This window comes from Tinamus guttatus, unplaced genomic scaffold (assembly GCF_059628265.1).
Source record: "Tinamus guttatus ecotype Peru unplaced genomic scaffold, ASM5962826v1 Tinamus_guttatus_pri_ptg000289l, whole genome shotgun sequence".
Lineage (NCBI taxonomy): Eukaryota > Metazoa > Chordata > Aves > Tinamiformes > Tinamidae > Tinamus > Tinamus guttatus.
The window spans coordinates 65,300-77,462 of NW_028288823.1; the positions used below are offsets into that span (position 1 = coordinate 65,300).

General features: G+C 70.4%; 2 protein-coding genes across 2 annotated transcripts; one reads left to right on the plus strand and one right to left on the minus strand.

Annotated features, from left to right (window-relative positions):
• The first annotated feature begins 263 nt into the window (after positions 1–263).
• On the plus strand, positions 264–9,737 carry LOC148594144 (vasodilator-stimulated phosphoprotein-like). Its single transcript, XM_088527713.1, is given in 15 exon segments — positions 264–362; positions 2,743–2,917; positions 4,506–4,674; positions 5,820–5,883; positions 6,106–6,144; positions 6,231–6,471; positions 6,760–6,866; positions 6,941–7,007; positions 7,096–7,135; positions 7,138–7,203; positions 7,291–7,336; positions 7,520–7,592; positions 7,691–7,748; positions 8,483–8,547; positions 9,591–9,737. Coding segments are annotated over 15 exon segments (1,362 nt in total). The 5' UTR covers positions 264–357.
• A 4-nt stretch (positions 9,738–9,741) lies between these two features.
• On the minus strand, positions 9,742–10,782 carry OPA3 (outer mitochondrial membrane lipid metabolism regulator OPA3). The gene is made up of 2 exons (XM_088527714.1): positions 10,603–10,782; positions 9,742–10,142 (listed from the first exon to the last, which is right to left on the minus strand). Exons 1-2 carry the CDS (start codon positions 10,742–10,744, stop codon positions 9,742–9,744), a joined length of 543 nt encoding a protein of 180 aa, XP_088383840.1. The 5' UTR covers positions 10,745–10,782.
• Positions 10,783–12,163: the final 1,381 nt, after the last annotated feature.

Consider the following 12,163-nt stretch of genomic DNA (forward strand, 5'->3'; position numbering starts at 1 on the left):
GGGTGCCTCCCCCTCCCCTCCTGAGGTGGGCGTGGTCAGGGAGGGGGCGTGTCTCCCACCAGGCCCCTCCCACTCCTGCCCCCCCCCCCCCCACGGTGGGCCCCCCTACTCCGGCCGCGTCGCCCTTTTAAGAGGGCGGTGGCCGGCGGGCGCGCGCCGGTACCGGGAAGGGCGGGGGGGTCGCGAGCGCGCGCGGGGAAGGGGCGGAGCCTCGCGGGCTCCGCTCCCCCCCCCCTTTCCCGGTCCTCCCCCCCCCCCCCCCCCCCCACTCCGACCCCGGGGCCGGTCCCGCCCCGCCCCGCCCGCCGCCGCCGCTACCGGAAGGGCCCGGCCGGGCCGAGCGCACCCGCCGCCAGCATGAGGTGAGCGGGGAGGGAGCACCGGGACCGGCACCGGGAAAGCGGAACAGGACCGGAACCGGGCGGGAGGGGGGAGGTGTCCCGGAGGCGGCGGGTGTCCCGGAACCGGGTGCGGGGTCCGGAACCGAGGCCGGTCCTGGTACCGGGTTGCGGCGTCCGATACCGGGAGGGGACACTGGGACTGCGAAGCGGCTCCGTGACCGGAGCGGGGGGTCCCGGTGTTGGGAACCGGAGGGACGGGGGGGTTGTCGCCTCCCGGGGGACACCGGGAACGGACCCGTCCGAGTCCCCCCCTCACTCCCCCGCCGTGGGTGCGAGGTGCTGGGGGGGCTCCTGGGGGTCCCCAAGGTGGGGGTCACCCAGCCCCGGTGTCCCCCGGTCCTCAGTGTCCCCCGGTCCTCAGTGTCCCCAAGGCGGGGGGTCCCTGAGGCTCCCATTGGGTGTAGGGGGGACAAGGAGGTTCCCAGGGTCACCCTGCCCTAGGGGGTCCCCAAGGTGGGGAGGGGGGGGTCACCCCAGGTCACCAGGTCCCCCAGGTGCAGGTGAGCAGGGGGGTCCTGGGGGCCCCTAGGGTCACCGGAGTGGGGGGGTCCCCAGGGTGGGTGTCACCCTGCCCGTAGGGTCCCCAGGGTGGGTGTCACCCGGTCCGTGGGGGGGGGTCCCCACCCTTGGGTGCCCCCGGCCTCGGCATCCCCGCCGGGCGTCACCCCGGTGGCAGCACCCACGGGTGCTCTTTGCCCTCGGCTTCCTTCCCCGCCCCACGACGGGTGTGTGTGTGGGGGGGGCACCCACAGCAGGTGAAGGGGGCACCCACTGCCCCCCCCGGCACCCTGCACCAAAGCACGTGGGGCAGCTCCCACCATTGCCCACCCCAGGGGGCCCAGGCGTCCGGGTGGGATCTTTCCCGCCCCCCCCCCCCCCCCCCAGCACCGCGTTAGGGGAAATAACGGGGTTCGGTGGGGGGGGGCACCCATGGGTGCAGGCCCGGCCCCACGGCGGCACCAAACCTGCCCTTATTTGGTCACCGCCGGCGCGGCCCCCCCCGCTCCCTCCCCCCGCCATGTCCGGTTACCGGCACCCACAGCCCCCCCCCCGCCCCATGGAGGGCACCCATGGGTGCGGGGCCGGGCGCTCTCCATGGGGCGGGGGGGGGGGCTGTGGGGGGGGTCTGCACAAACCCGGGTTTCGTTTTGTCCCCGTCCCCCCCCCCCGGCCCTTCCTTGCCCAACCCGGATGTCCCAGGTCCTGCCCTAGGGAAGGGGGAGGGGCCGGCTGCGCTCGGACGCCTGGGCCCTCTGCGCACCCTGAGGAAATGGGGGGGGGCGGAGCCCGGACGCCTGGGCCCCCTGCTGATAAGGGAAAGGGGAAGAGGGGCAGGGGATGGGGACTAGGTGCTTGCAATGGGGGGGGGCAGCACCTTGGGGTGTCCCATGCCTGGCTTTGGGGGTCCCCCAAGTCCCAGTGTCCCCCTGCATCTAGAGGAGGGGGTAACCGATGTCCTGTGGTGACTCCGTGTCCTGGGGTGCCCCCTGCCCAGATTTGGGGGTCCCTCCCATGCCCTGAAGCGTTGGGGGTCCCTCGCATCCTGGTGTCCCCCCATGTCTAGAAGTGGGTTGACCTGGTGTCCGGGGGTGACCCTGTGTCCTGGGGTGACCCCATGCCCTAGGGTGCCCTGTGCTTGACTTTGGGGGTGCCCCATGACCCAGGGGTGCCCAAACCGCCCCATGCCCGAGGGTGCCCTGTGCTTGACTTTGAGGGTGCCCCATGCCCAGGGTGCCCCATACCCTAGGGTGCCCTGTGCTTGACTTTGGGGGTGCCCCATGACCCAGGGCTGCCCAAACCCCCATGCCCAAGAGTGCCCCATACCCTAGGGTGCCCTGTGCTTGACTTTGAGGGTGCCCCATGACCCAGAGGTGCCCCAACCCCCCTCACCCAGGGGTGTCCCATACCCGAGGGTGCTCTATGCACTAGGGTGCCTTATGCTTGACTTTGGGGGTGCCCTATGACCTGGGGGTGCCCAAATCCCCCCATGCCCAGGGGTGCCCCATGACCCAGGGGTACCCAAACCCCCACCCAGGGGCGCCCCCATGCCCAGGGTGTCCCATGCTCTAGGGTGCCTTATGCTTGACTTTGGGGGTGCCCTATGACCTGGGGGTGCCCAAATCCCCCCATGCCCAGGGGTGCCCCATGACCCAGGAGTGCCCAAACCCCCCACCCAGAGGTCCCCCATACCCAGGGCGCCCCATTCCAGCTCCCAGGGGGGGTTCCCCATTCCCGAGGCGGGGGGAGGAGATTCCCCATTCCCGGGGGGATTCCCGGGGGGATTCCCGGGGCGCCCCGTCGCCCCGGGGGTGTCCCCAGCGCCGCTGCCCCCCCCCGGCAGCGAGACGGCGGTGTGCAGCGCCCGCGCCACCGTGATGCTCTACGACGACGCCAACAAGAAGTGGGTGGCGGCGGGGGCGGGCGCCCAGGCCCCCAGCCGGGTGCAGATCTACCGCAGCGCCGGGAGCCCCCCGGCGTTCCGCGTCGTGGGCCGCAAGATGCAGCCCGACCAGCAGGTGACACCGCCGGGGCGGGGGGACACGCGGGGACACGGGCTGGGGACGGCGCGGGGGGCTGCGGGTGGCAAGGGATGGCGGCCCACGGGATGCGGGTGGCACCGTGAGGTGCTGGGGGGACCGAGGGATGGGGACGCTGATGGGACAAGTGGGGCTGGGGACACTGGGGACATTGGTGGCACCATGAGGTGCTGGGGACACCGAGGGACTGGGGATGCTGATGGGACAAGTGGAGTCGGGGACACCAGGGCTGGGCACCCTGGGGACATTGGTGAGACCACAAGGTGCTGGGGGGACTGGGGAAGCTGATGGGACAAGTGGAGTCGGGGACACCAGGGCTGGGCACCCTGGGGACGTTGGTGGCAGCACGAGGTGCTGGGGACACCGAGGGACTGGGGACGCTGATGGGACCAGTGGAGCCGGGGACACCAGGGCTGGGCACCCTGGGGCATTGGTGGCACCACGAGGTGCTGGGGACGCTGATGGGGCAAGTGGAGCCGGGGACACCAGGGCTGGGGACACTGGGGACATTGGTGGCACCACCAGGTGCTGGGGACACCTGGGCTGGGGACATTGGTGGCACCATGAGGTGCTGGAGACACTAATGGGACAAGTGGAGCTGGGGACACCAGGGCTGGGCACCCTGGGGACATTGGTGGCACCACAAGGTGTTGGGGACACCAAGGGATGGGGACGCTGATGGGACAAGTGGAGCTGGGGACACTGGGGACATTGGTGGCACCATGAGGTGCTGGGGACACCGAGGGACTGGGGACGCTGGTGGGACAAGTGGAGTCGGGGACACCAGGGCTGGGCACCCTGGGGACATTGGTGGCACCACAAGGTGCTGGGGGCACCGAGGGACTGGGGATGCTGATGGGACAAGTGGAGCTGGGGACACCAGGGCTGGACACCCTGGGGACATTGGTGGCACCACCAGGCTCTGAGGGGACTGGGGATGCTGATGGGACAAGTGGAGTCGGGGACACCAGGGCAGGGCACCCTGGGGACATTGGTGGCACCACGAGGTGTTGGGGATGCTGATGGGGCAAGTGGAGCCGGGGACACCAGGGCTGGGGACACTGGGGACATTGGTGGCACCACCAGGTGCTGGGGACACCTGGGCTGGGGACATTGGTGGCACCATGAGGTGCTGGAGACACCGAGGGACTGGGGACGCTGATGGGACAAGTGGAGTCGGGGACACCAGGGCTGGGCACCCTGGGGACATTGGAGGCACCGTGAGGTGCTGGGGGCACCGAGGGACTGGGGACGCTGATGGGACACCTGGAGCCGGGGACACCAGGGCTGGGGACACTGTCAGGGTGTTTGGGGACACTAAGGGCTGGGCACCCTGGGGATACTGATGGGACCAGGGCCTGGGGACTGGGGCCTTAGGGACATTAGCGAGGCCACAGGGACATTGCTGCACCAAGAGGGACTTGGGGACACCATGAGGACATAGGGGCAGCGCTGAGCACCGTCCCCATGGCCACGAAGACCCCTGCGGGCACCGATGTCCCCATGCGAGCCCGTTGGGGTCCCCGATGTCCCCAAGGCTGAGCGGGTCCCCGTTGCCGTCCCCAAGGTTGTCATCAACTGCGCCATCGCCAAGGGGCTCAAGTACAACCAGGCGACGCCGAGTTTCCACCAGTGGCGCGACGGGCGCCACGTCTGGGGCCTCAACTTCGGGTCGCACGAGGACGCGGCGCTCTTCGCCGCCGCCATGCTGCAGGCGCTGGAGGCGCTGGACGCGGGTGAGCGGGGACGGCGTGGTGGCACCACTTGGTGGCACTTGGTGGCACTTGGTGGCACCAGCCCTGGATGTCACCTTGGGCGGGCATGAGGTGCCACCTTCTCGGTGGACCCAAGCCCTGGATGTCACCTTGGGCAGGCATGAGGTGCCACCTCCTTGGTGGCAGGGTGAACCAAGCCCTGGATGTCACCTTGGGTGGGCACAAGGTGCCACCTCCTCGGTGGACCCAAGCCCTGGATGTCGCCTTGGGCAGGCATGAGGTGCCACCTCCTCGGTGGACCCAAGCCCTGGATGTCACCTTGGGCGGGCACGAGGTGCCACCTCCTCGGTGGCAGGGTGACCCAAGCCCTGGATGTCACCTTGGGCAGGCATGAGGTGCCACCTCCTCAGTGGACCCAAGCCCTAGATGTCACCTTGGGTGGGCATGAGGTGCCACCTCCTCGGTGGACCCAAGCCCTGGATGTCACCTTGGGCGGGCACGAGGTGCCACCTCCTCGGTGGCAGGGTGGCCCAAGCCCTGGATGTCACCTTGGGCGGGCACGAGGTGCCACCTCCTCGGTGGCAGGGTGACCCAAGCCCTGGATGTCACCTTGGGTGGGCACAAGGTGCCACCTCCTCAATGGACCCAAGCCCTGGATGTCACCTTGGGCGGGCACGAGGTGCCACCTCCTCGGTGGCAGGGTGGCCCAAGCTCTGGATGTCACCTTGGGCGGGCACGAGGTGCCACCTCCTCAATGGACCCAAGCCCTAGATGTCACCTTGGGCGGGCATGAGGTGCCACCTCCTCGGTGGGCCCAAGCCCTGGATGTCACCTTGGGCAGGCATGAGGTGCCACCTCCTCAGTGGACCCAAGCCCTAGATGTCACCTTGGGCGGGCACGAGGTGCCACCTCCTTGGTGGCAGGGTGAACCAAGCCCTGGATGTCACCTTGGGCGGGCATGAGGTGCCACCTCCTCGGTGGACCCAAGCCCTGGATGAGGGCGCTGAGCTTTGGGTGACACAAGGACACTGGTGTCTTGGCTGCCGCCTTGCGCCGGGTGGCACCGTGGAGGTGACAGCCAAGGGTGGCCCTTGGTGACACCCCCAGCCTGGGGGACATCCCTGGGTGCTGCCCTGACCCCCCCCCCACCCCGTGTCACCCCGCAGGTCCCGCTCAGCCCTGGCCTGTCCCCAACGGCCCCTCCCCGGAGGAGCCCGAGCAGCCGAGGAGGTAGGAACCCCCCCCCACCCACCAAGGGACACCCTAGGGTGTCCCCCCCCCGGGTGACACCCCCACACTGGGGCTTGGGGTGTCTGTGGGTGCCATGGGGGGGGTCAGGATGCCCATAGAGGGGGTCATGGGTGCCCGTGGGTGCTGTGGGGCACCCATGGGTGCTGTGGGGCGCCCATGGGTGCTGGGGGGGTCCCGCCGCACTGACCCCTCTCCCCACAGGCCGGAGGAGCCGGAGCGACGCGTGGGCGGCGCAGGTGGGTGCCGGGGGGGGGGTCCTCACCCTCCCCCAAAGAACCCCCAAAAAGGGGGGGCCCGGCATGGTTGACCCCCCCCCCCACACCGAGCTGCTTCCTCCCCCTCCAACAGGTGCCCCGGGGGCCCCCCTGCCCCCCCCCCGGCCCCCCGCCGCCCCCAGGGCCCCCCCCGCCGCCAGGACCCCCCCCCACCGCCGCCGCCGCCCCCACCGGGGTCCCGCCGGCCCCCCCGCTGCCCGGCCCCGCTGCCGCCGCCCCCGGGGGGGCGCCCGGGGGGGGCTCCGGCTTCGCCGCCGCCATCGCCGGGGCCAAGCTCAGGAAAGTCGGCAAGGTACCGGGGTGAGGGGGGGGGGCGGGAATTACCCCTGGGGGGGCAGTATGGGGTGGGGGTGGTGGGCAATGACCCCTTGGGGGGGGGCAAATACAAAAGGGGGGGGGCTGTCCTGTCCTGCGGGGACGATAGGCGGTTTGGGGTGTTTAGTGCCCATTTTGTGGGGGGGACCCCATTTTGGGGGGAGGGAAGCCCACATGGGGGGCAATTCCCATGGGGCAGATGCTGGAGGGGGGGCAACATTGGGAGTGGCGGGTGGCACTGACCCTCTTCCCCGCCCCCCCCCAGCAGGATGAAGCCCCCGGTGCGTCGGCGCCGCCCCCCAAGGGTGACAGCGCCCGCGGGGGGGGCGGGGGGGGCCTCATGGAGGAGATGAGCGCCATGCTGGCCCGACGGTGAGGGGACACCGTGGGGGGAGAGGGGGGGACATTTGGGGACATCATGATGATACCCCCCCCTCCCCCCCAAGGAGGAAAGCCACCCAGCAGGGGGACAAGCCAGCACCAAGAAGGGACGAGGACACCCCCAATGTGAGTGTCCCCCCCCCCGCCAATATCATTTTTTGGGTTGCCCCCCCCCCCGCAGCCACCCACGTGACCCCCCCCCTCTACCCCCACCCCGCAGCAGGACGAGGCAGAGCCGGTGGGCGCCCGGAACGCGGGTGAGTGCGGGGGAACTACAATTCCCAGCATGCCCTGCCGCGGCGGCGCAGCGCGGGGGCTGCTGGGAGTTGTAGTCCTGGCGGCCGTGGGGGGGTTTTGGGGGGCGGGGGGGTGGTTTTGCCCCCCCTCCCCATCGCTCCGTGTCCTCTCGCCGCAGAGCCCGTGCGCAGGCCCTGGGAGAAGGCCAGCACCACGCTGCCCCGGTGGGTGCGCAGGGCAAAGCGGGGCTGGGAATGGGGGGGATTGGGGGGGTGGGGGGGCAAGGAGGGGGCATTTGGGGTGTCCATGGGGCAAAGAGGGGATGTGGGGGGATGGAGGGGGGTGGGGGCGGGATTTGGGGGGTCCACGCAGGGAGCGGGTTGGAATCTGCTGACACCCCCCCCCAGGATGAAGTCGGCCATTCCCGTGGCCCCCGCCGAGCCCCCCGGCGACGAGTCGGAGCTGGAGCGCGTCAAACAGGTACTGGGGACACTGGGGGGGACACGGGGGGGGGGCATGGGAGGCCGTGTCACCCCCTCACCCCGTGCGTCCCCCCCCGCCGTCCCCGTCCCCGGTAGGAGCTGCTGGAGGAGGTGAGGAGGGAGCTGCAGAAGATGAAGGAGGAGATCATCGAAGGTGGGTGCTGGGGGGCAAGGGGGGGGCAAGGGATGTGGGGTGGGGGGGGGGCATGGGGAGCCACAGAGGGACAAGTTGGGGGCTCTGAGAGGGGGGGCAGGGGAGATGGGGGGCAGGGAAGGGGCTGGGGGGGTCACTGGGGGGCATTGGGGGGGCTCAGGGGGCATGGGGGGGTCAAGGTGAATCCATGGGGGGTCCCTGGGGGGGTTTGGGGAATGGGGGGGGGGGTCAAGGTGAATCCATGGGGGGTTCCTGGGGGGGTTTGGGGGGAATGGGGGGGCGGGGTCAAGGTGAATCCATGGGGGGTCCCTGGGGGGGTTGGGGAATGGGGGGGTCAAGGTGAATCCATGGGGGGTTCCTGGGGGGGGCTCGGGGCATGGGGGGGTCAAGGTGAATCCAATGGGGGGTCCCTGGGGGGGGTTTGGGGGAATGGGGGGGGTCAAGGTGAATCCATGGGGGGTCCCTGGGGGGGTTTGGGGGAATGGGGGGGGTCAAGGTGAATCCATGGGGGGGTCCCTGGGGGGCATTGGGGGGGGCTCAGCGGGCATGGGGGGGATCACTGGGGGGGCTTGGGGGGCTCGGGGAGGTCAAGGTGAATCCATGGGGGGGACATTGGGGGGGGCTCAGGAGGGACTCAGGGAATTGGGGGGGTTCTCAGAGCTAGGGGGTAATGGGGGGGGGTCGGGGCACTGGGGGATTTCCCCCCCCCCCAATAACCCCCCCTTCCCCCCCAGCATTCGTCGCGGAGCTGCGGAAGAGGGGGCTGCCTAGACCCCCCCCACCCCCCATCCCGGGGCTGGTCCCGGCCATGGGGCCCACGTTGCCCCCCCCCCCCCCCTTTTCACACCCCACAGCGGGGCCGGGGGGGGGGGCTCCGGGCCCAGTCCCCCCCCCCCCCCAGGCTGTGCCTTACCCGGCCGGGGGGGGCAGCGCCCGCGGGACCCCCCCCTCACTGTGCCCCCCCCCACACACACCCACCCCCGGCAGTGCCCACACCCACCTCTTTTGGGTGGAAAACACCCTTTTTTTGGCTTATTTTATACTTTGGGGGTGGGGGAGCACCTCCCCCCCCGCACACTGGTCGGATCTGGGGTCTTTTTTACATCATTGTCGATTTTTTTCACTGTTTTTTTTAAGTTGGATGTTGGGGGGGGGGGGGGTGAAGCTGCCCCCCCCCCCCGCCAGCAGGAACCCCCTCCCCCACGTTGGCACAGGCCGCTCCCCAAATCGTGGGGGGGAGGGGGGCGGGGGGGGGGGGGCCGCTCTCGAATAAATCTGCCATTTTATACGTGACACCCGTCCCCACCTTGTCCCCGTGTCCCCCCCGCTGCCCTCGTGTCCTCCCCCCTGCCACCCCCCCCCCAATGCTCCAAGAAAAGCGGAGGCGACAGCGGCTCTTTTCCTTTGGTTTAATGCCGGGGCGGGGGACAGGGAGGGGACCCCCCCCGTAGTGGCACATGGTGGCCCTGGGGATGCCCCTTGTGCCGGGGGGGGCTCCACATTGTGTCCCCAGAGTGACACGGGGCGCCCCCGCCCCTGCCATGGTGATAGGTGGCCCCACAGTGGTGGCACTTGGTGGCCCTATGGCGGCCCCAGGGTGTCACAGGGGACTCTGCTGGCTGCCAAGCCCCGCCCCCTCCCGTCATGGTCCCGCCCCCAAGGGCGGCTTCCCACCAATCCGAGCCTGGTTGAGGGGTTGTGGTCCTGCCCCCATCCCACCTCTTACAAAGGGGTGTGGCCCCGCCCCCAGCTCCAGGCCCCGCCCCCAGCTCCCACACAATAGAACGAGGGGGGTCCCGCCCCCGCCATTTGGCCCCGCCCCCAGCTCGTGGCCCCGCCCAGCAGCGCCACCACGTGCGCCCAGGGCACCGCGATCCCGCGGGAGGCCCCGCCCCTCCCCCGGGAGGGCCCTCCAATCACAACGCGCGGCGCGCGCCCTCCTCCTCCTTCCCCCTCGGCCAACGACAGCGCCGTCCGGAGTTCACGTGACGCTTTAATGGGCGGGGCCGGCGCTGGGGGCGGAGCCGGCCGTGGCGGCGGCGGCGGCGCTGGGGGCGGGGCCGGCGGCCTTTTCGGGGGCGTGTCCGGCGGCGCTGGGGGCGTGGCCCAGCTCGCGGAGGCGGCGCTCGGCGGCGCGCACGCGCTCCTCCAGCTCCGCGAGGCGCGCGCCCGCGTCGCGCAGCGCCGCCGCCTGCTCGTCGTCGCGGCGGCGCGCGGCGCCCGCCTGCCGCGCGTACTCCAGGTAGACGCAGAGCCCGCCCACGCCGAACACGATGGCCTCGCCCAGCAGCTCGGCGCCCAGCTCCGCCGCCGCCTCCTCGTTGAGCGGCTTCACGGCGGCGCCGCGGAACCCCATGATCCGCATCTTGGCGCGCATCTCCACCCAGTGGTACACTGCCGGCGGCGGGGAGCGCCTCAGGGCTTGGCACCGCCCTTCCTCCCGCCCCGTCGCCACCATTGGCCCGCTCGCCCGCCCCTGCGCGCCGCCATTGGCTCGGCTAGATGCCGCTCAACACCTGGACCCGCCCCCACCTCGCTATTGGACTGCGCGCGCGTCAGTCTGCGCTGTCAGCCCCGCCCACGCACTCTCCAGCCACGCCCTTATTCCCGCCCCCCCGTCGCTATTGGCCCAGCCGCGCACCCTAACCCCCGCCTTCCCCCGCTCCCCATTGGCCCAACCTCCCTCCCCTCCGCCCCGCCCCCGCGCGGCTTCCCATTGGCCCTTCCGCGCGCCGGCCCGCCCCTCCGCGGCTCCCCATTGGCCCGCGCCGGCCGCGCCCGCCTGCCATTGGCCCGCGCCCGCCGCCGGCTCCCGCCGCGTCCCCGCGGCCCCGGGCGCGGCGCCGCCACTCACGCTGCGCCGGCGGGAGGCACACGTAGGCGCGGAAGAAGGGGCTGGCGCGCGCCGCCGCCTTGATGCGCGCGGCCAGCGGGCGGCTCAGCTGCCGCGCGCCCAGCGTCAGCAGCTTCGCGATGGGGAACGCGCCGGCCACCATCCTGCCGCGCTCCCGGCGGGCCCCGCGCGCCCGCGCGCCGCCCGTGACCTCATCGCCACGCGACGCAGCGAGGGGACGGGAAGGCGGGGCCGCGGCGTGCCTGCTCATGGATATGCAAATGAGGCCACGCCCTTTGCGCCTCGCTGCCGCCGGACACGCCCCCTCTGCCCTGGCCACGCCTCCGCCCGGTCTTAAATGGCAGGAGCAGCGCTTAAACGGGGGGGGGGGCGGTACCCGGACGCCTGGGCCCTCCCAGCCTGGCACCCCCCCCAGTCTCCTGGCCCCATAACGGCTCCCGGGCGCAACAGGGGGTGCCGGTGCCCCGGGAAGGTGTCGAACGGGCGGGGAGGGCGAGAGGAACCGCGAGGGGACCGAGTGGGGACGAGCGGAGCCGAGTGGGCACGAGCGGAGCCGAGTGGGGACGAGAGGAGCCGAGTGGAGCCGAAAGGTGTTAACGGAGCCGAGCGCGGCCGAACGAAGCTAACGGGGACGAGCGGAGCCGAGCGGCGCCGAACGCAGCCGAGCGGAGCCGAGCGGCGCCGAACGCAGCCGAGCGGAGCCGAGCGGCTCCGGGCCGGGCGCTCCGAGCGCCGCCTCGTGCCCCGCTCGGCTCTCGCCCCCGCGCCGCTCCCCGTCGTCCCGGGGGGGCCCAGGCGTCCGGGCTGCAGAGTCACGTTGGGGATGCGCGGGGGGGGGCACGTGGGGGCTCTAACGATGCCCCTTCATTAACGGGACAGCTCCGCTAATGAGGCACCCCGCGAGGCACCCAGTCATTAATGACCACTAATGATGCACCCAATGTTGCACCCAGTGGTAGCGCCGCTAACAATGAGCCCAACGATGCACCCAGTGATTAAGGTCCGCTAATGACAGCACCCAACGATGCACCCAATGCTGCACCCCACGATGCAACTCTGTTGCTGATGCACCCAGTGATTAATGGCCACTCATTAATGTTCCCAGTGATGCACGCAATGATGGATCTCCCTAGCGATGCACGCAATTATGAATGTTCGTTAAAGATGCACCCAACGATGGATGTTCGTTAAAGATGCATCCAATGATGGATCTCCCTGGTGATGCACCCAACGATGAATGTTCGTTAAAGATGCACCCAATGATGGATGTTCACTAATGAGGCACCCAATGTTGCATCCAGTGATGGGGCTCTGCTAGCGACGCATCCAACGATGCACCCAGTGATGAGTGTTCGTTAATGATGCACCCAATGATAAATCTCCACTAACGATGCACCCAGGGGTGAATGTTTGCTAACGAGGCACCCGACGTTGCACCCAATGATGCAGTTCTGCTAACGATGCACCCAATGATGCACCGATGATGGATGTTTGTTAATGAAGCACCCGACGTTGCACCCAACGTTGCATCCAATGATGGATGTTTGCTAACGATGCACCC